A 26,002-nucleotide genomic window follows, 5' to 3' on the forward strand; every position below is an offset into this window, starting at 1 on the left:
GACTGTTCCACAAAACTTCCTAACGGTGACGGCCATAGACCCCTATAACTAACAGTCATAGACCCCAATATCAGCGAGAGTCATATACCAGTCATGGCCATAAATCTTCCCTCATACAATCTCCCCCTATAACAGTGACCCCAGACAGACAGTGACAGGACCCCCATAGTAGTGGCAGGGTCCCCATAGCATTGCCAGGACCCCCCATAGTAGTGTCAGGACCCCCATAACAGGGTCCGGTATCAGTCACCTCCTATAGGGTCCTCTCCTCTCACAGGCGACTCCTGACTGACAAGAAGCAGCATCAGTGGCAGAGACCGGGTCTCCCTGTGGGAGGTGCTGCCACCTGCTGGCTGTACAGGTCATATCATCTCATCACATACTGGACATTTCTGGATCTGTTCCTCCTGCACCACTGGGATCTAGTGGGACAACAAGAAACGATCTCTAAATTCAGGAATAATTAAATCCAAGATGGGGGGATATGGTGTGACCGATTGCTTGCTGACTACCAGGAATTGGGCCATTGATTCTAGGCTAGAGCAGATTACACGGTGATAGTGGCATCATACGCCATTTTCACACTCCGTCTGCCAGTTCTATTTGAGGAACGGTCATATGACATAATTTTAAAATTGGATCTGTCGGAGATACAAATGGAAGCATTGGGGCCTCATTGAATATTATGGGGTACATTTGCGCTCTGTTATGCGCTGGTTTTCAGAACAGAAGAAAACGTTCTGCAGACTGCGCCTTTCCTTCCCTTCTAAAAACTGACAATCCAGATGGACTCCATAATAATCAATGCTAGAGTTTGCATGAATTATGCCACAGATGCAGTTATTATATTAATGATATTAATAACCCTAATATTGCATCAGGTCCCATTCACACCTTTGGTGCTGCTGTGTATAGCTAAATTTACCGTCTTCTATGAACGCCATCTAAACACTGGCTTTCACAGGGCAATCGCAATGACTGGCATGGGGGTCTTCAGCAGATGCCCATCTGTCATAACAACCCATCAGTGCCCCACAATCTCATAACAGGTGCTGATGGGCTCAACCTGCGACTATTAGAGGCACATGATGTCTGATTAAATCAGCCATCATCTGCTGGGAAAGATGCGGGCTCGGCATGCGAGACTGCATGAAAGCAAGGGAGCCGGCATATTATGTACCGGTACGTCATGTCGGTAAGGGGTCCATTACTGCTCGCCTCTATCTCCTCAAGCATGCACCATTTCAAATCAAACACTTTGGGGACAATTAATTATTACTTCTGGGTCTGTTTTTTCTTTAGTTTTTTTGGTGTTTTTCAACTATTTTTCATTTGTCCCCGCTTAATTGTAAAGTGCTGCGGAATATGTTGGCACTATATAAATAAAAATTATTATTATTATTATAAATCTCTTTTTTGCTCCTTTATTAAAGTCAATTTTATATGCATCCACCTGTTTTTTCACATGTTGGCCATTGTGGGTGGAGAATGGCGTTTTCAGATTCATTAATTCATTTTGTAGCGCTAAATAATATCAAATTCTCCAGAAACCAGTAACTAGGAGGTTGACACCAGTATTGAGAAGATTGGAAAAAGTGATGTCCAGCACCATGAACATAAATGAAGAATAGAAAATGATGGGACGTGCCCTTATGTAAAGCTAGCTATAGTCATCTGTAACGCTGTCAGTAAGTTTGGTACGTGTGGTGACAGTTTTCACAGGTACCGGAGACACTTACACAGTGTGAGGCATTGACAAGTATTATATGCGAGGGTCTCTATGTGTCCCCCAGGATGCGCACCGAAGCGTGTTGAGGCTGCGGGAGTGCATTGAAGTCACAGGTATAGCTGTGATTGCAATACAAAATAAAAGTAAGTTTTGGTCTTGGGCAAGCTATCTTGCCCAAGGCAGATTTAAAAATACCCGCAATGGGCTTTTATTTTTGGAGCGGACTACAGCATGGTAGTGGGGCGGTCTGCTTCCTCCTGACCAGGTCTTAAAAGTGGCCTATGGCCACAGATTCCTTGTAAAAACCCAGCAGTAGAGGGTTTTTATTGTGTCTGTGTTTTGTTTGCAAGTGTCAGAGCAGGTGGCTCTGCAGCGTCCAGCCTGTGTGCGGTAACACAGAGCTAAGTGCAGCGAACGCCTGGCAACCCGCAGCGTGGTAGGGTGGTGCAGTTGCCCTCGGCAAACGGTTTCGTATGCGGACTGCTGTGACGCCCTTGCTGTGATCTAGAGGATACCGTGTGCTGGAGAATGCAGGCAGTGTGAACTGAGGCATACCCCAAAGCGTACTGCATATCAGTAATCAGGTCTGCAACGCTACAGCCCAAGCCTGCCGACAAGATGAAGGAGCTTTTAAAGCAGCTGGTTCTCACTCAGCAATGGCAAGCAGGAGCAGCAGCAACGGCAGCAGGAGCAGCAGCAGCTGCAGTTTCAGGGGCAGCAGCTGTTGTATCAGCAGCAGCAAAAGACTAATGAGATGATTCTGCAGCAGGTTGCGGCTATGCGAGAGGCACCCTCACCAGTGACCCCGATCTGTTCTGAGGCCGGGTACAAAGTTTGGTCAGCGCTGAGGAAGATGTGTCCTGAGGACAATTTGGAGGCTTTCCTCACTGTGTTAGAGCATACAGCAGAGCGGGAGAGCTTGACTATGACCTAGTGGGCTGAAGTGGTGGCCCCCTTCCTGATGGGAGATGCCCAGAAGGCCTACTTGGACCTCAGTCTGAATGATGCCCTGGACTATGAGGAACTTAGAGGTGAGCTCTTTACCTGATTGGGGGTTAATACATATTTGCGGGCCCAACGGGTGTTCCAATGGTCCTTTGCGGAGACTCGTCCCGCCAGGTCTCAGGCATATGACTTGTTACAGCTGGTAAAAAATGGCTTCAGCCTGAGACCTTAACCCCTTACAAGATGGTGGAGAGAGTGGTGATCGATCGGCTAGTGAGAACTCTGCCAGTCGCTATTCAGCGTTGGGTGGGCCAAGGGGATCCCGGCACCCTAGACCAGGTGGTCAGCCTGATTGAGCAGCATACGGCCACTCAGGACTTTATACGGGACTCTGCTCCACTACGGTTATCACGTTGGGCCCCACCAGCCCCTGAGCCTAGGAAAGGTCCACGACCTTCTCCTGGGGCCATCCAGGACCGAGCCCGTACTGAGAGGGTAACCCAGAGTGAGAGTGACAAGAGACCCAGTTCCCCTAAATCGGCCCCAAGGTCTAGTCATGTCACAGCTATTAAGTGTTGGCGGTGCCAAGGGCCCAGACATGTGGCTGCTAACTACTTCCTAACAGCTGAACCCATGGACTGTGGGTATACTCGCCAAATGTCTATGTACGTGTGACACCCCAGGGTCCTGGTCGTCACAGTGGCATTGCTTTCTCCTTGGGGAGAGGTATGTCTCACTTGGGAGCGATGAAGGATATCTTTCACCAGGTAAATCTTACATACAACACCTTCACAATCCAGGCTAAAACGGGGAGCTCTAAACCTGGTTTAGGGTGAACTCCCCTATAAATACTTTCTGGTTTGGAGGGAAGGAGTTGAATTCAGGCAGTTCCTGTTAGAGAGACAGAGGAGAGAGCAGACAGACATAGAGTGTCAGAAGGTCTGAAGGGGCCCTGTAGTCTGAGGTACTACAGCCCCCAGATAGAGAGATTGCCAGAAGGGAGCTTGTCGTGGAACATCAGCTGAGGCGGAGCTGGTACAATAGGAGAATAGCTGAGCAGACGTGGATGTCTGCAGCTCCTGGCGGAAAGAGGAAACTGAGAAGGAAAGAACAACTTGTGGAAAGAGAGCAGGAGAGAGAAGGCACAGGAAAGTGACACCAGGGGTGCAGAGCAGTGATTTGGCTACCTCCCTGGCTAGCGCAGATTCCGGTAGCCGGACGACCGAGGCCGTGTCGGACTCTAAGGGACATAGCTGAAACCGGCAGGACAGCTGAACTGCAAGTTACCTGTCTGCATTACACCCAGGAGACACAGTGATAATTATAGGGCCCGGGTCATCCTAGAGACCCTGTAAAAAGGCCCAGTTCACCTGTCATATGGGTTTGTGTCCTAACCTATATGAGGGACAGAGAAGAACTGTTAGGACCTTATCAGAAGCCATAGGCAGTAAGGGACTACAACACCACCGCGCTTTGAGGAAGGCTTTCATCTCCACCTGGTGAGGGAGACTCTGGATTCGCTTCCAAGCCAGCCAGACCCTGCCTGTACCTGTGATCTGGTGCCCTGGACTGTGGTTGTCTGAAGCTTCAGTAAACCAGGTAAAGACTGCAAACCTTTGTCCTCGTTCTTTACTGCACCATCCACCACACCAACGGTGCATTACACCTGGGAAGCCCTGGGGACCCCGCTTCACCTGTGGTAAGTGTTACCATCATGGCTGCATACCATCACCCCAGAGGACCCCTTTAAGCAGCGTTGGTCCCCACTGACTGAACACCACAGGTGGTGTCATCAACAATAGACTTTATTCACAATACCCCTTTAAAGACATTCCCTTTTATTAGGCGCCCTGGGCTACGGACTGGGTCACAGCCGCTGTGACATCCCCTTTAAGACAGAAACCGGTACCGAGTACCCCACGGAACAGACAGGCGACTCATACGTCTAGGCCGTCTGCACTGCATCAACAGGCACTGCTGGCAGCAAACCCCAACTGTGCCAGGTACTCGTAAACGGATACAAAACTGAGGCTTTCTTGGACTCGGCAAGCTTAGTGACTCTGGTCCATGGGTCCCTTGTTGCCGGGGACAACCCCAATGGACGGAAAGTAGGGGTGGTGTGTATACATGGGGAACGCACTCATAGCAAGTAATTCTGCTACATACAGGTGATCTGATCATCACCTGTATGTAGCAGAACCGATCGGGTTATGGCAGCTTCTAGTCTCTCATGGAAACTATTGAAGAATGCCAAAAGTTTAAAAAAAAGTTTTTAAAAATATTAAAAAATAAAAATAAAAAAAAGTTCAAATCACCCCCGTTTCGCCCCATTCAAACTAAAACAATGAAAAAAAAATTAAACCTACACATATTTGGTATTGCCACATTCAGAATCGCCCGATCTATCAATAAAAAAAAAGGATTAACCTGATCGCTAAACGGCGTAGCGAGAAAAAAAGTCAAAACGCCAGAATTACTTTTTTTGGTCGCCGCGACATTGCATTAAAATGCAATAACGGCCGATCAAAAGAACGTATCTGCATCAATGTGGTATCATTAGAAATGTCAGCTCGGCACGCAAAACATAAGCCTTCACCCAACCCGAGATCACGAAAAATGGAGACGCTACAGGTATCGGAAACTGGCAAAATTTATTTATTTTTTCCACAAAGTTTAGAATTTTTTTTCATCACTTAGATAAAAAAGAACCTAGACATGTTTGGTGTCTATGAACTCATAATGACCTGGAGAATCATAATGGGCAGGTCAGTTTTAGCATTTAGTGAACCTAGTAAAAGAGCTACACAAAAAACAAGTGTGGGATCGCACTTTTTTACTTTAATTTTTTTTTCCCGTTTTTGACTACACAACATGGTAAAACCAATGGTGTCGTTCAACAGTACAGCTCGCCCCGCAAAAAACAAGCCCTCATATGGCCATTTTGACCAAAAAGTAAAAAAGTTATGTCTCTGGGAAGAAGGGGAGCAAAAAATGGAAACGCAAAAACGGAAATAGACCTGTTCCTTAAGGGGTTAAAATTATTACCCGGGAGTTGTTTATTTCTTTTTTAATACAGGCCTCAGAACTAACAGGCAGGTAGTTGCTACCTGTCTGCCTGTTCTGCTCAAAGCAGATCTCTGCTGGCGCAGAGTGGTCACAGACGGCTCCTGCCAGCGATTTAGCGGCTTCCGCCAATGTCACGTTACCATGGCATCGGCAGTGACGCCCCATTGACAGAGCAGCTCGGAAGAAGAAGAGCTGCTCTGCTAACATGGAGCAGCTGAATCTCCGGCAGGAGCTGTCAGTGACCATTCTGGGCCAGCGCCGGGTTCAGCAGGCAGATAGCTGCCTGTTAGCAACTACCCGCTTGTTGGTTAGACCCATAATAAAAAAAAATAAAAATAGTTCTGGAAAATCCCTTTAAGGCTAAGTTCACACTAGGCTTTTTTCAGCAGGTTTTTTTCTGCAGCAAAACCTGATCTCTTGAGAGGAAAGAGGCTGCAGAAAAAAAACGTTTTCCTTGTTTTTTTTGCCTTGGTTTTGGCATGCTAGATTTGTTTCTTGTGCATGATGATAAAGTTTAGTGTCCTTTTCTATAGAATCAGGTGTTGGCACAAAAAACGCAGCAAAACCTGTGTTTTTGGTGCGTTTTTTCACCACCCATTCATGTCAATGGGTGAAAATTGAAAGAACGCTGAAAGAAGCGACATCCTCCATTGTGCAACAAACCAAGAAAAGCACAAAATCCTGATGACAAGAAAACCTAGCTGTGTGCAGGAGATCTCTGAAATCTCATAGACTTTGCTGGTACTGTAAAACACAGCTGAAAAATTGCATTAAAAAACGCATTAAAAAAAAAAACACTGCAAATATGCCCAGTGTGAACTTAGCCCCAAGGCCGGGATCACACTTGTGTGCGCAATGCGAGAAACTTGTGCGAGTCTCTGGCCTCAATACCCGGACCTCGGGACCAGAGTGTGCGGCTCCATGTATTTCTATGCAGCTGAACGCTCCGGTCCGAATGCCGGCGGCAGTGCCGGGTATTGAAGCACTCACAAGTGCGACCCCAGCCTTAGAGTTCTTTTCCATTAGCCGTATAATGGACCACAAACGCTCTAAAATACCTACATTAACAAACACAGTGTGTCCTCACCCTCCCCGGGTCCAGCATCGGCTCTCCGCCATTCCTGGAGTCTCTGTGTTTTGGCTGCAGAGGTGACATCAGATTGAGGCTGCCGTCACACTATCAGTATTTGGTCAGTATTTTCCCTCAGTATTTGTAAGCCAAGACCAGGAGTGGGTGATAAATACAGAAGTGGTGACGTGTTTCTATTATACTTTTCCTCTAATTGTTTCACTCCTGGTTTTGGCTTACAAATACTGAGGTAAAATACTGACCAAATACTGCTAGTGTGATGGCAGCCTGACAGTTCACGTCAATCGCTGCAGCCAAAAACACAGGAGCCGGCACGAGCGCTGGCAGGAAACCTGTGCCGGACCGGGGGAGGGTGAGTACCCGCTGTTATTTTAGGTTTGTCACATTGTTTGGGGTCCACTCTCCTGATAATGGAAACCCCTTTACAGACCAGGCATTGTTATTTTTATCTTTGCATTCCAAGAGTCGTAACTATTCACTTTTTTTCATGGCTGCGTTTATTTTATTTTATTTATTTATTTATTTTTTTTTGGGGGGGGGGGGGGTTGGGACGTGGTATAATTTTTATTTTCCGTTTTGGAACAGATAATTAAAAGATTGGTGACACTTTCTGAAGGGATTGTGATAAATACAAACAATTGCTTTCATTATGGACGCAGCGGTGCCAAGAATGTAGTTTTTGATGCAGTTTTAATTTGTAAATATTTTTTTGATGTGAACATGTATGAGGTACAAGCTGTTGCTATTTACTATGGAAAGTGAACGGGACCTCCAGCTGCTAACTGCAGGTTACAATAAGCCGCAGAGAAGCCGCACAGCGCAGGTAGAGACACGCTGCGGCATTACTCCGTCCCTCTCACTGTGAGGCGGTGTTTATGTTTACACGCAGCCGAGCACACCCTGTGACGTCACCGCGCCGTGCACTCCACATACCTCCGCACGTCAGGACGTTCCTGACAATCTTATTACCTGTTACGTGACGCCATCGCCGCAAGGGCTGCTGGATAACGTAGTCCGCTTTGTCTTTAGAAGCTATGTAAGCTATGTTGAGAGGACATCCGTGTACTACAATTCCCGTGAGCCACCGCGATGTAAGGCACTTTAATGAGTTGAAGGTCTGTTCAGCGAAGGCTCCGGGGGACCCAGGGGGAGCGGGTGGGTATGCACGGGGGACGCCGGTGTAAACGCTGTGTACGTATTGGGGGATGGGCTGCAGATGAGTGTATTGTACGTGATGTGTGGAGTGTCGCTGCCGCTGTCCGCCTGTCTGTATACAGCTGTCTGTGTGTCCACACATCGCATGTAATGTCTATACATCGTGTGCAGCTGTAATAGATGCCTGTATAGCGCACATTGCCCAGTGTATACACTGTCCTGTACATACAAGGCTATGTGTGTATATGGTATACAGGTGTACATAAGCTATAGCTGCATGCATATATAGGAGATGTGTGTGTATATATTACATTATATACACGTGTGTAGCTATATAATGGTCATATATGGAATTATCGTGCACCTACATGTATGTATGAGGTGTGTGTATATCATGTACATGTGCACATTATCCTATATATGATATTGATGCATGCATACAAGATGTGTGTATGTATGTGTGTGTGTATATATATATATATATATATATATATATATATATATATATATATATATATATATGATATATTGCATCACACCTTATTATAAATGCATACATATGACGTGTGTGTCTATATACATACACCCACCCACCCCTGATTTATGACATTACACCTTTTATAGATGTGTGCAGCTATATAATAGTCATATATAGAATTAATACATATACATGTGTACATATGATGTGTGTGATATATATACATACATACATTAAATGTGATATATATTACAATACACCTTGTATACATGTGTGTAGCTATATAATATTCATAGGATTAATGTGCAGCTACACATGTATGTATGAGGTGTGGGTATATATATAAATTTGTGTGTGTAAATATGTCAAACGTGTACAATAATCATATGATTTCTTTATAGATACACATATATGAGATGTGTGTGTGTGTGTGTGTGATATATAGAACACACCTGCGGCATATGTTGGTTTATACACTAAATATGGTCTGATATATACTGTAGGCTCCCGTGTGCAGCTATACAATAGTTATGTCTGAGAGTATTGTACACCTGCACATACGTCATGCAGAGGTATAATATAAAGTGTTAGATATGTATATAATAATCCTATGTATATGAGATGTGTGTACATATTATTATTTTTATTATTATTATTATTATTATTTATTGTTATAGCGCCATTTATTCCATGGCGCTTTACAAGTGAGGAGGGGTATACATAATAAAAACAAGTACAATAATCTTGAACAATACAAGTCATAACTGGTACAGTAGGAGAGAGGACCCTGCCCGCGAAGGCTCACAATCTACATATATGAAATCTCAGACCATATTTAGTGTGCTTTCAGCCTTGAAGTTGTTCCAGAAAATATTACAAGTGTCTGCAGACTTTCATGCCAAACCGGGGCCAGACCCTTTAAGGAACCTGCTGGAAACTCTTCCAGAAAGGACAGGAAGTATGAAATGACCCCAGTAGCCAGTGTAAAAAGTGCAAGATTACTTATTTGGGGTACATATATCGTATTGCTGCACATTTGCCCCCCCACAAATCTGACGTATCAGGTACAGATAATATTGGTAATACAACCATACAGCTTATAAAAAAAAAAAAAATGGTTCCAAGTATAACCAGAATGAACGTCTTAATTGGTATCTTATAAATGGCGCCCATGAAAAGATGAAGAAACGAGGCGGAAATTGGCAGTAAACATAAGGCAGAGCATGCTGTCCTTATCAGCCAATCACAGCGCAGCTTTCATTTTACTAGAGCAGTTTAAGAAATGAAAGCTGATCTCTCATTGGTTGCTATCGGCAACAGACCGTTTTGATAAATGAGGCCTACAAAACCGTGTAGAAATTAGCACTGGCGCCGGCCCCTGCGGTGGGCACAAATCTAAGAGATGTTTTATATTGGTGCTGTGAGTGACAGGTCCGACGTGGCTCCAGCATGGGGATGTGGTATCAGTATCTGGAATAACGAATGAGTTGGTTTCCACTATTAGTGTAGGGAGTCTGGGAATGTCCTGAAATTATAATTAAAAAGGCTTTCCAGGATTATAATATTATCATAAACCTAGAAAACCCCTTTTAATATGTGAATATTATATACAGTAGGCATGGAAAACCCCTTTAATACGGGCAATTTGCCCACAACTTGATGATGGGCAACTATTTTAGAAGTGTGAATTAGCTTCAAGGCTCATGGCTCCCTCGTCTGAATGGAGCAGCAGTGAGCATGTGCGACCATTACTCCTATAGACAACATTTAGTGCAGTGGTCGCACATGCTCACTAGTCACTACCACTACACTCACACAAGGGGGCTTTGCTCTTGTGATTAGTGGGGGTTCTAGCAGTCGGACCCCCAGCATTTGTACATTTATCTATCCTGTGGGTAGGTTCTAAGCTGCTTTTTTTGGCACATCCTGTTTTACTTTTCTGGAAACTTGTGGATCCCGATAATGAATTCAGGTTTGAACTAATGGACCACACGATGCATAATGTGCTTTTGGGGCATTTCTAGGAAACTGGGTTAGGGTCCATAGTGATGAGCGAGCGTGCTGGGATAAGGTGTTATCTCAGCATGCTCGTGTCCTAATCTAGTATTTTTTGCATGCTCAAAAACTATGCTCGAGTTCCCGCGGCTGCATGTCTCACGGCTGTTTGACAGCTGCTACACATGCAGGGATTGACTGTTAGGTAATCCCTGCATGTGTTAAGGCTGTCGAATAGCCGCAAGACATGCAGCCGCCGCGACTCGGAACATATTTTTTGAGCATGCCAAAAATATTAGATTAGGACACAAGCATGCTCAGATAACACCTTATCCCAGCACGCTCGCTCATCACTAGTCCATAACTATAAAGTTCCATGTGCAATGCCCTTGTGTTATGATGTGTATATCTTTGTTCTTACACCTCTGTGGGTCACAGTACATGACGATGGTCTCTGCTCTCTTCCCCTATACAGGTGGTCAGTGCAATGCCCCTTGTTCTGCTGGTGAGTGCCTGCTGATGGTTTGCGGTGGAGCTTCCTGCACCGCCAGCTCGTCCCCCTCCCTTGACCCCTGGACCTTCCTCACTAATGACTGGCTGGATTGTCCTGCCCATCAGCTTGACTGCATTTTCCATTCCTGGGATATGGATTGTGTAAGTACCCAGTGTATGATGCTCTCAATGGTGGGTGTCTAGCGTAGGTGTAGGCTCCATTTAAAGCTTGTGATGAGGTTCGTTTTCTGTACAGATAGAGGTGTAACTTTAAGCAACTGAGCCCCAATGCACGGGTCAATATAGAAAGACAAAAGTCATGAGCTCACCTCTTCAAGGTAACAATAGTGGCTTGATGGTTGGGTGTGATGCAATGATAAAGGTGTGAGCCGGTTTTCAGCTTGCTGGTACTTCCAGCAAACGTCTGCCTTTAAAAAAACTAGAAAAAAAAATAATATTTATATATATACACTAGATCAGTGTTCCCCAACTCCGGTCCTCGAGAGCCACCAACAGGTCATGTTTTCAGGATTTCCTTTGAATGCTTGCCTGGCCAGGTGATGCAATTATCACCTGTGCAATATAAAGGAGATCCAGAAACCATGACCTGTTGGTGCTCTCGAGGACCGGAGTTGGGGAACACTGTACTAGATGGTGGCCCGATTCTAACGCATCGGGTATTCTAGAATATGCATGTCCACGTAGTATATTGCCCAGCCCACGTAGTATATAGCACAACCCATGCAGTATATTGCCCAGCCCACGGAGTATATAGCACAGCCCACGGAGTATATTGCACAGCCCACGGAGTATATTGCACAGCCCACGGAGTATATTGCACAGCCCACGGAGTATATTGCACAGAGCCACGTAGTGTATTGCACAGCTACGTAGGCCCACGTAGTATATAGCAATGTGGGCACAATATGCGTGGTTAAAAAAGATTTAAAATAAAAAATAAACATATACTCACCTTCCAAAGGCCCCTTGAAGTCCTGGCGCCGGTGTGCAGTGCACGCGGCGGCTTCTGGTACCAGGGTTGGTTGAGCGCAGGACCTGTGATGACGTCGCGGTCACATGACCGTGACGTCATGGCAGGTCTTTCTCGCATAGCATCCTTGGCACCGGAACCTGCCGCTTGCACTGCCGAGGACAGCCGCGACGTCGGAAGGTGAGAATAACCTTTTTTTTTAATTATTATAATGTGTAACATTAGATCTTTTTACTATTGATGCTGCATACGCATCAATAGTAAAAAGTTGGTCACACAGGGTTAATAGCTGCGTTAACGGAGTGCGTTACACCGCGGTCCGTTAACGCTGGCATTAACCCTGTGTGAGCGCTCAGCGCTGACTGCAGGGCAGTAAAGCAGCGACCATTTCGCTGCCAGGCTATGGCTGTCGCTGATTGGTCATGGCAAAACGTCCACAACCATTGCCACGACCAATCAGCGACTTGGATTCCATGACAGACAGAGGCCGCGACCAATGAATATCCGTGACGGACAGACAGAAAGACGGAAGTGACCCGTAGACAATTATATAGTGTGTGTGTGTGTGTGTATATGTATATATGTATATATATATATATATATATATATATATATATATATATATATATATATATATATATATATATATATATATATATATATATATATATATATATATATATATATATATATATCTATATATATATATATATATATCTATATCTCTATCGTATAACCCGACCCGAGTATAAGCTGACCCCCCTAATTTTGCCACAAAAAACTGGGAAAACTTATTGACTCGAGTATAAGCCTAGGGTGGGAAATGCAGCAGCTACCGGTGAATTTCAAAATTAAAAATAGATGCTCCATACTGTTCATTATGGCCCCATAGATGCTCCACATAAAGCTGTGCCACATATATAATGCTCTGCACTGTTCATTATGGCCCCATAGACGCTCCACATAAAGCTGTGCCATATATAATGCTCTGCACCGTTCAGTATAGCCCCATAGACGCTCCACATAAAGCTGTGCCACATATAATGCTCTGCACCGTTCATTATGGCCCCATAGATGCTCCATAGAAAGCTGTGCCATATACAATGCTCTGAACCTTTGATTATGGCCCCATAGATGCTCCATAGAAAGCTGTGCCATATAAAATGCTCTGCACCGTTCATTATGGCCCCATAGATGCTCCACAGAAAGCTGTGAAATATATATAGTGCTCTGCACCTATGATTATGGCCCCATAGAAAGCTGTGCCATATACAATGCTCTGCACCTTTGATTATGGCCCCATAGATGCTCCATAGAAAGCTGTGCCATATAAAATGCTCTGCACCGTTCATTATGGCCCCATAGATGCTCCACAGAAAGCTGTGAAATATATATAGTGCTCTGCACCTTTGATTATGGCTCCATAGAAAGCTGTGCCATATACAATGCTCTGCACCTTTGATTATGGCCCCATAGATAGCTGTGCCATATATAATGCCCTGCACCTTTGATTATGGCCCCATAGATAGCTGTGCCATATACAATGCTCTGCACCTTTGATTATGGCCCCATAGATAGCTGTGCCATATATAATGCCCTGCACCTTTGATTATGGCCCCATAGATAGCTGTGCCATATATAGTGCTCTGCACCTTTGATTATGGCCCCATAGATAGCTGTGCCATATATAATGCCCTGCACCTTTGATTATGGCCCCATAGATAGCTGTGCCATATATAGTGCTCTGCACCTTTGATTATGGCCCCATAGATGCTCCACATAAAGCTGTGCCATATATATAATTCTCCGCACCGTTGCCCCATAGATACTCCACATAAATCTGTGCAATATACAATGCTGCTGCTGCTGCAATAAAAAAAAAAAAAAACACATACTCACCTCTCTTGCTTGCAGCTCCTCAGCGTCCCGTCCCGGCGTCTCTCCGCACTGACTGATCAGGCAGAGGGCGGCGCGCACACTATATGCGTCATCGCGCCCTCTGACCTGAACAGTCAGAACAAGAGGATGCTAAGACAGAGCGGCGCCCGGCGTGTGGAACGCGGACAGGTAACTATGAGATACTTACCTGCTCCCGGCGTCCCTGGCTCCTTCTCCCGGACAGATGGTCTCCGGGTGCCGCAGCCTCTTCCTCTGTCAGCGGTCACCGTTACCGCTGATTAGAGGAATGAATTTGCGGCTCCACCCCTATGGGAGTGGAGTCCATATTCATTTCTCTAGTGAGCGGTACCATGTGACCGCTGAACAGGGGACGAGCTGCGGCACCGAAGACCGTGGGATGGGCAGGGGGAGCGCCAGGAGCGCCGGGACTAGGTGAGTATGCGACACGCGCTCTCACCCGCCGACCCCACCGCCGACCGTGACTCGAGTATAAGCCGAGAGGGGCACTTTCAGCCCAAAAATCTCGGCTTATACTCGAGTATATACGGTGTGTGTGTGTGTATATATGTATATATATATATATATATATATATATATATATATATATATATATATATATATATATATATATATATATATATATATATATAATTATTTATTTATATATTACTATATATATATATTTTTTTTAATTGCTCTAAAATTTAAAAGATACATTTTTTTTTTATTTTTTTTTTACAGAAACCCTTTTCCTACACGTTTCGAGCCCATGCAGAACCCTTAGTCATGGCACTATAACAGTGTGAACAAGCTTCTTACATTTCTGATATGGGAGGATTTGCTGGCTCCTGTCATCATGGACCTGACTGTTTATGAAACTCATTCACACTGATAGTGCTATAACGAAGGGACCTGCATGGGCGTGAAATGCGGAGAAAAAGTTTGCTTTTTTTTATTTTATTTTATTTTGTCTTTGCAATTTTAGAGTGATCAAATAAATGTTTACTTATTTATTTCAATTGCGGGTACTGAAATAATCCAGTTTACCCGTATATAACGGGTCCCCACCATTGACTTATTGATGTCGTCTAAGGCTGGTTTCACACTTGCGTTTAAAAACGCAGCGTTTTTTTAAAAAAACCGCAGGTGGTGAAAAAACGCGTGCAAACGCTGCGTTTTTTAGACGCATGCGTTTTTGCATGCGGTAAAAAAAACGCGGCGTTTTGACGCGTTTACATGCGTTTTTTCATGCTTTTGCATTTTTGAAACGCATGCTGAGAAGTGTGTGACAGCTGCCAATCATCAAAATCAACTAGAAAACCCACTATAAATAGAAATAGCTAGGGTTAGGGTTAGGGTTAGGGTTTGGATCCCTAGGGTTTGGGTTAGGGTTTGGATCCCTAAGGGTAGGGGTAGCGGTAGGGGTAGCGTTAGGGTTAGCGTTAGTGTTAGGGTTAGTGTTAGGGTTAGTGTTAGGGGTAGGGTTAGGATCCCTAGGGTTAGGGTTTGGATCCCTAGGGTTTGGGTTAGGGGTAGCTTTTTATTAGAAGAATGTCCTGGTCACCAGGTCACTGATAAGCCACCCCCCACCATCAAGGTGATAAAGGGATCCAAAACCTAACCCTACCCCTACCCCTAACCCTAACCCTAGGGATCCATAGGGATGTTGACCTGGTGACCAGGACATTCTTCTAATAAAAAGCTTTGTTCAATGTGGACACCCCAAGATATACGGTATTGCTATAGAGTACTAAAAATATTAACTCGTAGAGTATTCACTGTCATATTGTTAGGGTTAGGGTTAGGATTAGGGGTAGGGTTAGGATCCCTTTATCACCTTGATGGTGGGGGGTGGCTTATCAGGGTGTATTCTTGTTTTTTTCTATAAAAACGCATGCGTTTTTAACGCAAGCAAACGCATGTGCTTAAAAACGCATGCGTTTACATGGACAACAATACTTTTTTTGCGGCAAAAAAAGGCCTCTAGAAATTACTACATGTTGCATTTCTGCGACCGAACGCATGCAGCAAAAAAACGCATGCATCGTTAAACGCGGCCAAACGCGTACAAAAAACCGCATGCGTTTTTAATGTTAAACATAGGGGAAAAAAACGCATGCGTTTTTTTCTGTACAAACGCTGCAGATCAAAACGCAAGTGTGAAACCAGCCTTATGTGACAGAGGGGCTTTTTCTTGCCCACTGGCACCTGGACTCTGTGCATCACTTATAGTTATACTCCTTTACAGACATACTTGTGACTGTCTCAACTATATCCATGTTTAAAGGGGCTATATACATGTTTAAAGTCTTATATAAAACCTCTTTAAAATGTAGCCACAGCATTGATCAGCTGTTCACTACGGGACAAAGACAAAAGCCATGAGAAGCCAAAATGAATGAAACTACTCAAGAAAGAGTGCCAGAATGGGGGCCGCTCTCTATTCTGTCACATGGAACAAGGAGCCCCCTCTGTGATGTCAATATACTGTAATGTGGCATTTACACAGGGATTGTCTGTCTTGGATGGGAAGCTGAGATACAACAAATTACCAATATGGGAATGCTTCTATTTCCACAGAACATGCTATAAATGTGCCATAAGTAGTAGTACCACCCTGGAGACCCCAACCAAGCAGCACAATGACCCCCATTTAGTAAGACAAGGAGGCTAGCATCACACATTCAAGTGGAATATGATTGTAGAATTGGCTGCGGATGTGCAGGACTCTGCAAACATACTTGTGGCAGCACCCGTGGATATACAAGAAGTGTCTATAATGGAAAAACTGATACAGAATGGCTGAAAACATGAAATCTATATTACTGGTGGTAATGGGAGGCTGTGGTCAATGCAGACACATAGGGAGCAGTGTGCTGCTGGAGAGATAGAAGACGGACTGCGCAAGCAGATATAGTAGAGAGGATGTGGGTGTGAAGATGGAATTATTTCCCGTAGTATGTGAGCGGTATACAGTATGGTCAGACAAGATAACCGTGGTTTCTTAAGATTAATGGAGGAAATGCTATACTGATATAGAGCTGACAGAAGTGCTAGTAACCATTCTTCTAGAAACGGGCGCACCAGACGTAAAGAGCACCATGATGACCCTGGAGGTCCCTTCCAACCCTACATCCTATGATTGTAAAGTGCCTCTACCGACTACTGGCTTGTGCCTTTGTATTCTCTGTCATGGCACATAGATGTACTAGAAGGAGGCCCCCACTCAGGAAACCCCTCCATCAAACTTTGTAACCAGAACAGAGGGCTGCTCTGAATTTGGAGGATCTATCGTGTTATTGCATTGCATGGATGTTCCCCATATTTTGGTTGGTACTGTGTAAGCGCCTCACTTTGGGTTGTCCAAATTCTAGTTTTTTAAAATAGTTGAAAAATGAACCCATGGTGGGCCAACATATATACTTACTTACCGGACCACCGACATTCATCTTTAGTGCTGCCGGTGGCTCCTATGGTGGGCAGTGCTAAGTGACCAATGCTGCAGCCAATCAATTGGGGGCTGATTGGCTTCAGCGGTCACCAGAAACCTCCCACGGCCGGATGTAGATTCCAACAGACAGTCGGGGATGTTGGCAGCAGTACTGGGCTCCAGTAGGTGTTTCTTATTTTAGGAGGACCATTGGCCTAGTGATGTCACATCTACAGACATCAGCCGGCCGCCATGTGCTGCAGGAGGTATCATCCACATCACTTGTACCGAATAGGATGGGTGCGTAATGCTTGCCAGGAGATATTTGTAGACATGTTGTCACGGGCCCTTTCATGTTTTACCCCTGTAAGCGCTGAGTGGAGGGTGCATCTTATATGTCACCATGGATATTGGTAGACTTCTGGTAATGACGGCTTATGGTCTTCTTTCTTCCAGGTACGCAATGGCTGTGATGAACCATCACGTGTGTCCTGTGGAGAACTGGTATAACACACGCTAACAACACTTTTCTTCCACTGTATACTTATTGACCTCAATAACCAAGGGTACAGAGACATGTATACAATCGGTGTACTCTGTGGTAATGTGGTGTACGGGTCTCTATAAGGAGGAGTGTACGCTAGGCCATAACTCCACACGTGGCCCTGCTAATGTGCAACGAGACCTGGAATCAGTGGGACCACGTCTTGGGAGGAGGGTGAAGTCAGAGGGCATGGGTAGTTCTGCATAAGAAAAAATATCCATCTCCCACTACATACAAGTCTGAAAAATATATTGAGAATATTTTTAGTTTCCATGATATAGGCCTAGGTACTGGCCAAGCTTGTTTTAGTATGATGATCTAGGTAAAGCCATGTTTCCTTATGTAATGACATGGATGGGCCCTCTCGGCAGGACGTACAACGAGACGTGTTCCGATGACAATGCTAAGCAGGGGACACCTAAGACTTGCTGCACCCTGGATGATGTCCCCCTTATCAGGTGACTTATGGGCTTTGCCAGCATATTTCCTTTCTCGTTTGCATTCAGTTGTATTGACCGTTTTTGTCTTTTTTCGGGTGCAACCAGTAAGTGTGGGACGTACCCGCCTGAGAGCTGTCTCTTCAGTCTGATCGGAAATGTCGGAGCTTTTATGGGTGAGTGCTTCCCAGGAAGCGTCATGTATCTTCACTGTCCACATTTTCCACCAGTGTCCTCCCCTTCTATCCACACTGACATCAATTCCCCTGTCCCTTCTCCCACCACACTTATCATCCCCGCACCCATCCCATTGCCATCTTTCTACCCAAGCATGTCTCTTCCCACTCTCCCCTGCTCCCGTGTCCTCTGTCCCTCCCTCCTCCCTGACTCTCCTTTCTCTCAGTGGTGATCATCTGTTTGCTGAGATACAGTCAGGTCATCGAGCTCAGCCACAACTCCTGGCTGAACACGGTTGCTCTGATCTCCGGCTGCACCAACGCGGCGGGACTAGTCGTAGTGGGAAACTTCCAGGTAAGTTCCCAGAAGTTTGTATGTCTGTGCTATCACATACCGTATTGTGTTCCACTTTCCTGTAACCTTTTCTGTTGATGCTATTCTTTGCCAACTTTTTAAAGTTCTTCACCTAAATTTCAAAAATAGGATTATGGTGATGACAAGGACACTTGGCGCTACCCAAAAATATAAATTAAGGTGGAAAACTTGTATAACTTGTGACCGTCTTCATTCTTTATCTTATACAGGGAGGTTAATGTGTGGGTACTTTGGTTAATGTAGTTTGTCATTGTTCCTGGCAGGTGGATTATGCCAAGTCTTTACATTACATTGGCGCAGGAGTGGCATTCCCAGCCGGGCTGTTGTTTGTATGTCTTAACTGCATCCTCACTTACCATCTGGCTGCCAGTGCTCTAGACTACTGGGTAGGACATCTGCGTGTCAGCCTGACCACTGTGGCCTTAATATCACTTGTCCTGAGTATCCTTTACATACGGAGAAAAAAAAAATCAACAAAATGCGTATATGGGTAATGGGTGCACTGTTGTGTGTCAAATGTTTTCTCTGCAGGCCTAACTATCCAATCCTTGGATTTTCTGTGCTGATCACTGGTGAGGCCCCAGGTAAATACCTCTGTACAGTACCACCCTCCTAAACCATTCTCACTCTTTCCACCTTTGTCACCAGCTTTCTACCACCTCCTTCCTTCTAATGCAAAACCTTTGTTCTCCTTTCTACCCTTCACCACTGACATCCGCATTTTCGCTTTTTCCACCCAGCTCCCACTGGCAGCAGCAGTTTTACCCTTTCCCTCCACCTCTGCCAGCACCATTTTTCCACTTTCCACCCATCCACCACTGGCAGAAACGTTTTTCCACTTTCCATCCCTCTACCACTGGCAGCAACGTTTTCCATCTGTCCACCACTGGCAGCAACGTTTTTCCACTTTCTACCCCTCCTTCACTGGCAGCAACGTTTTTCCACTTTCCACCCCTCCACCACTCACAGCAACCTTTTTCCACTTTCCACCCCTCCACCACTCACAGCAACCTTTTTCCACTTTCTACCCCTTCATCACTGTTAGCAAAGTTTTTTCCACTTTCTACCCCTCCATCACTGGCAGCAACTTTTTTTCACTTTCTACCCCTCCACCAGTGGCAACAACATTATTTCCACTTTCCACCCCTCCGCCACTGGCAGCAATGTTTTTACACTTTCCAACCCTTCACCTCTGGCAGCAACATAGTCTAGTTTTTTTTCACACCTCTATCACAGACAGCAGCATTCATGCCCTCTCCTTTCTGGCAGCAGCATTCTTGCCCTTTCCAGACCTCCACCACTGTTGTTTACATCTATAGTTCCCAGATTCCCGCTGAGCTATTTCCTGGGTACCCCACAAGTCCATCACTCGCTACAAGCCACAAAAGCTGCACTGAAAATGCAGAGTTGGCATATTTTCAGACAGCTTAAGTTCCTGCTTTGTGCCAATTCCCAGTACTTGGAGGTACTCATGGCTCACACTTTTGAGAAGACTAGACTTAATAACATGAATGCACTCTGTTATGTCTTGTTGTATGATGCAAAATATCAGTCAGAGCTTTTTGTGATATAACATTGTCAAATTTCCTGCCTAGATATAGAGTTAAAGCGTAAGTAAACTTTTTTTTTTTTTTTTATTATTTATCAGTCTTTGCAAAATTATGAATCTTTGTAATACACTCCGGTACCTTATTTTGCTTCCTTCTTTCAAACACCATGCTGAATTGCTGTTTTAACTTCATAGTTCATGATCTTTTAGAAGCTGCTTTGAACTGTTGCTCCAGAAAGAATCTGTGCTCGTGATATTTACAAACATGTTTCCTGCCTGAGCACAGATTGGAGCAGAGAAGCTCACCAAGGTGGAGTGATTGTAAATAGTGTTTGATCAGCAGATCAAAGCAGCTTGTAAAAGAACATGAACGAAGCAGGTAAAACAGAACTTTCATCATGGTGTTTGATAGGGAAGGAAGCAAAATAAGGTGATGATTTATAGTTTCAAAGGCAGATCATTAAATATAAAACAAGTTTAGTTACTCTTTTTTTAAATTGTGAATTTTCGGCTGTGCTCAGCCAGGATTAGAGAGGACAATTTGTGTGTCCGAGTACATTACCCTTAACTTTATACCCAGGTGGCGTTTTTTTCATCCATGAAAGCTTCCTCCTTCAACATCTGGCTGCAATCTGCGAGTGGGTCTTCGTCCTGGACATATTGGTCTTTTATGGAACCTTTGCTTACGAGTTTGGTTCAGTTTCCACAGATACAATTATGGCGGCTCTGCAGAGCGCGGCTGCGCGTAGTTGTAAGTCACCGGGAAGCAGCAGCACATCCACCCACCTCAACTGTAATCCTGAGCGGATTGCCATGATTTAAGAACAATGTGGTAATGGGCCACTGACCTTACAGTCCCAACACTCAGGATTATTTTTAAGACTTTTTATTTTTGTTTTTACCAAATATCTAAAAGAAATGTAAGCCAATTTTAACTCTCTTTACAGCCGGATAGGCCTACGGCCGCCTTGTCTGGGCAGCGAATGGGTTATGTAAAACAAAAGTATTCACAAAGTCTCACTTTTTTCATGTACATTGTCACGTCTAACATTTTTTGGGGACTCTTTTTGTATTCACTTGTACTTTTTTTTTTTTTTTTAACATGTGAAAGTATTTTAAAGTACTGCCATTGCTTAAAACATGTGGAACCTGCAAAACCTGTAGCTATATCGCTCTAGTATTATGCGGATTCAAAAGGAATTAGTGATACGCTTTACTTTGTCATTTACATTGACTTAGTTCGGGAAGTAGCAGTCATAAAAGTGCGTCCTATAGGACGGGAGCGCAGTGAAAGCTGGGGCGCTTACAAGGTGCTCATAATGGGTTCAGTGAAATGGCCATATGCGCAGTATAGCGGGAACAGTCCTCTGAACTGAAGTTTTGGGGTAGGAGGTGTAGTTAACCCATTTAGTGCCTACTATAGTACCTCTTAATGGGCATTTCGTAGATGTCCCTTTAAGTGCCGTATTACTTTAAATGGATTTTCGGGCGACAATATTGTCTTGATAGGTGGGGTTCCCTTATGACGGGCGTTCATTGTTCCCGTTTGCTCTGTTGGCCAGCCAAAGGTGTCTGTGGTAAGGAACAGCAGTAGAAACTAATGCTCGCTTGTCTGTTTCCACAATTCCCTTAGACTACAGGCAAATATCCTGTGTATAGTCACTACTGATTATGGTCAGAATACCTCCTTTATAAAGGGACCAGTCAGCTCCCCCAGCATGTCTGGTTTACTGAATATTTGTATTCATCATACATTTTCATCCTGGAAACCTGGTATTACCAGTCGCCTTGTCAATATGACGTGTCCCCACATAAAAAAAGAAAAAATAATTAAAAATTAAAGTGTTAAATTAATGTATAGGTACATAAATTCGCCAACATACGTACCCGATACATCCGCACACTCTGACTAATACATAACTCCAATATTGCTGTAAACGTTAAAAACATAAAATGTACTTAGTTAGCGTTTTTTGATCAAAGAGTGCAAAAGCCATCCAACCACGTCATGGTGACCTTTTAGTATGCATGGTCCCTAAATGTCTTACTTCCTATGTGCCAAAACCGTCTCATCTGAATAGGGAGTGAAAGGGAAACAAGGCATAGCTCGCAGTTAAAACCTTGTATGTGGAAAAAAGATAGGTGGACGTGGGTGTGGAACCCTGGAAGCTGGTTTGGCACATGGAGAGGTAGGACATACCGTAGTTGGGGACCATCCATATTAAAAGGTCTCCTTGACGTGGTTGGATGTTTTTTTATTCTTTGATCAAAAAACGCTAGGTGCCTTTTACATTTTTAACGTTTACAGCAATAGTGGAGTTCAAGTATTTATTAGTCGCAAGGTGTTGACACATGGTGCATGTATGTGTCCCCTCATAAGTCTGAGACACTCAGCAATGTCAATGTGTATGGACTGCCTCCTTTGACAAGGTAAATGGTAGTACCCCGTTAAAACAAGGAATAACCCAATGCACAATTTTCAGACCAGATGTTCCATACATATTATATTAATTACTGAAACGGGCATGTTGGGAGAGCCAACGCTCCTCCTTTAGGCTTGTAGAACATTAGTATTGGATTCATGATGTCATACGCGAATGTCTTTTTGAATGCAATCCAATTTTAAAGGGAACCTGTCACCCCCAAAATCGTACATGAGCTGTGGCCACCGGCATCAGGGGCTTATCTACAGCATTCTGTAATGCTGTTGATAAGTCCCCGATGTATCCTGAAAGATGAGAAAAACAGGTTAGATTATACTCACCCAGGGGCGGTCTCCCTGCTGTCCGGTCCGATGGGCGTCACGGTCTGGTCCGGGGCCTCCTATCTTCATACGATGACGTCCTCTTCTTGCTTCTGCGCAGGCGTACTTTGTCTGCCCTGTTGAGGGCAGAGAAAAGTACTGCAGTGCGCAGACGCTGGGCCTCTCAGACCTTTCCCGCACTGCAGTACTTTACTCACTTGAATGGGTCTGTGCACGTCAGTGTGTTTCCACAGACCATGTGTCCGTGGGCAAAATACAGTGACGTGTCCGTTTTTTAACAGCAGCATGGGCTGCAAAACATCCCGAACATGTGCACACTGATGACACATGGATGACATCAGTATGACATGTACCTGCGCCTAGGAAGCAGCGGTACAGTTAGCGCTGTTTCCCGGTGCTGAAGACTGCTCGCATCATTCTCCCATGCTCTGCCAGTGATCATCGTGAGCAGAGAAGGTCGAGAGTTATTTTCAACTGATAACAGCGAGAGCAGGTGGCGGCTGATGGGACTACTATTATTACCATCAGCCCACACCTGCTGCTGCCAATAACAGTAAGAGCAAGTGGTGGCTGATATAAGTATTCATCAGCTGCCGCCTGCGCCATAAATGAATTAAAAAAAACAAAACTGCATGGGTTCCCCTGTATTTATGATAATCAGCCAGGCAAAACTGAACTGACAGCTGTGGGCTGCAACCTTCAACTGTCAGCTTCAGCAAGGCTGGTTATCAAGAATAGAGGGGCCCCCACGCTGGTTTTTTTTTTTTCTTCATTATTTAAATGAATAATTTTAAAAGATGGCCTTCCTCCTTTTTGACAACCAGCATTGCTGAAGCTCCTAGCTGGGAGCTGGTATTCTCAAGGCTAGTAAGTGACCATGCATATTGCCGACCCCCCCCCCCCCGCGGACTAAAAATAGCAGCCCGCAGCCGCCCAGAAAAGGCACATGTATTAGATATGCCAATTCTGGCGCTCTACCCACCTCTTCCCACTTGCCCTGTAGCAGAGGCACATTGGGTTCATATTTGTAGGGTTGATGCCACCTTTGTATTGTCTGGTGACATCAAGACCATGGATTAGTAATGGAGAGGCGTCTGTAAGATACCTATTCATTACTAATCCTATAGTTGTATTGTAAATCAAGACACCTCAAGTATAAAGTCTTTTATTTGAAACAAAACAAAGCACACCTCTCCATTTTTAGTTAAAAATAACAAACACCGTTAGGTGAATATAACGCCAATTCCATTGAAGCCAGCATCTCCTGTAATAAAACAAAAATAAAAAAAACAATATCCCTCACCTGTCTGCCGTTCTGTGCCACGCCATAATCCATGTCTGGGGATAAATAGTTTTCAACCTGGACGGTGCCAAGGTGTGAAGGTCCAGGCTGAGAACCACTGATTAATGACTGATCTCATCATGGTTACCGCCGGTCACTGAGGCTGTGTTCCCAGCCAGGCTGAACTGCGGTGATCCTAGCACCGTGAGAAAGTCAGAGTTCACCGCAGATCAAAGATCTGTGGAACTCTCTGAGCTGAACTGTGGTGACCTCATCACTGACGTTTTCACAGTGCTGAGGTCACTGCAGCTCAGCCCAGCTGGGAACCGCAGCCTCAGTGAACGGCGATGGCCTCGATGAGGTCACCGCTGCTCACTAATGCTGCGCTCACAGCAGCTCATTCATCAGTGGTACTCAGCCTGGATGGTCGCATGCTGAAGCTGACAGCTGAGGGTTGCAGCCCGCAGCTGTCAGTTTTGCCTGGCTGGTTATAAAAAATGCGCCGTTTTTTATTTATTTATAGCGCCGGCTGATGAATACTCTCATCAGACGCCACCTGCTCTCACTGTTATCAGTTGAATATATCTCTCTACATTCTCCCCTGCTCGTGCTGGTTGCCGCTGCTTCCCAGGTGCTGGTACGTGTGGTACTGATGCGGCACACAGTTGCAAAACTTATGCCGCAAGTATTACACACGCAGACACTGATATTTCCGGTACTGGAAATATCAGGACGTGTGAAACCGGCCTTAATGTGTTTTGGGAGTCTCAATTCTCTCCGAAAGGGCGCTGTCAGACGTCTGTATAACACGGACAACAATTGCATCGCAGTGCTCGGACTGGCCTGCAGCTCTCCTGACCTGCGCATGACAGAATGTATTTCTATGCGGTTGTCACGCTCAGGGCAGGAGAGCCACCGGCCAGTCTGTGCACTGTGATGCGATCATCATCCGTGTTACAGTCGTCTCCCAAAAGGCAGATGTGCCGAAAGGGGGAAAGAAGGATTGGGCATGTGAAAATTAACATGCCCAATCCTTTTGTTCTCGTAGGATGTTAGCCACCACCAGAATTGTCTGGCATCTCTCCCTACGGAGACCACATTAGAGTGTGCATGTGTAGGATTAGGAGGAATCGCGATCAAGGGTACAGTAACACATAGTAACGATAAAGGAGAAAGTCCGTAAAACAGCTGGGATTGGGATAATAGATATTACTGCTGGTGGTGGTTCCCACATGTTTGTATGCAGGCCAATATTACTGAGTATTATGTTGCTTTGCAGGCCCCTGGTAGAACGGATGCAAATCTTGATACCTCACAATTTCCACATTTCCTTGACACTTTCTTTTTTTTAGACGTAGGCCATGCTGACTTTTTTTTTTTGTTTGTTATATGTTAGAAATTGTGTATGCAGGGTGTCACCACATTTTTCACAAGTAGAGTATTTGGCAATAAATAAAATAAAAAACGGAAAAAAAAAACAGTACACCAGATCTGCCACTGGGTGTCGCAGTGCAAAACTTGACGAGGACAAAGTCAATGTTCAGTTCCAGCCTCCACTTCAAGGTCGCGTATCCACAAGCCTTAAGTCTTCTTTGTATACGGCT

The 26,002-nt window shown here is 44.8% G+C and overlaps 2 protein-coding genes across 9 annotated transcripts in view; one reads left to right on the forward strand and one right to left on the reverse strand.

The window, feature by feature from the left end:
• The window catches only part of LOC143775027 (zinc metalloproteinase-disintegrin-like 4a), a 118,726-nt gene extending 111,029 nt beyond the window's left edge, over positions 1–7,697 (reverse strand). For 3 of the 4 annotated variants that reach the window (XM_077262844.1, XM_077262846.1, XM_077262843.1), the window contains exon 1: positions 251–336. The gene's annotated coding sequence lies outside the window, so the exon portion shown is untranslated. Of the gene's footprint in view, positions 1–250; positions 337–7,580 lie in introns of those variants that run through there. The other variant, XM_077262845.1, reaches the window with a different exon arrangement.
• Positions 7,698–7,785: 88 nt separating this feature from the next.
• On the forward strand, positions 7,786–22,165 carry TMEM150A (transmembrane protein 150A). 5 transcript variants are annotated; one of them, XM_077262848.1, is made up of 8 exons: positions 7,786–7,945; positions 10,934–11,112; positions 17,727–17,774; positions 18,186–18,272; positions 18,360–18,427; positions 18,655–18,782; positions 19,067–19,244; positions 20,933–22,165. In XM_077262848.1, the coding sequence occupies exons 2-8, from the start codon at positions 11,048–11,050 to the stop codon at positions 21,172–21,174; spliced, it is 816 nt and encodes a 271-aa protein (XP_077118963.1). In that variant the 5' UTR covers positions 7,786–7,945; positions 10,934–11,047; the 3' UTR covers positions 21,175–22,165. The 5 variants fall into 5 exon arrangements, with proteins under 5 accessions (XP_077118963.1, XP_077118967.1, XP_077118962.1 ...); XM_077262852.1 differs by having other exon boundaries at positions 7,821–7,921; XM_077262847.1 differs by having other exon boundaries at positions 7,897–7,985.
• Positions 22,166–26,002: the final 3,837 nt, after the last annotated feature.

The sequence above is a fragment of the Ranitomeya variabilis genome, chromosome 5 (assembly GCF_051348905.1).
Source record: "Ranitomeya variabilis isolate aRanVar5 chromosome 5, aRanVar5.hap1, whole genome shotgun sequence".
NCBI lineage: Eukaryota > Metazoa > Chordata > Amphibia > Anura > Dendrobatidae > Ranitomeya > Ranitomeya variabilis.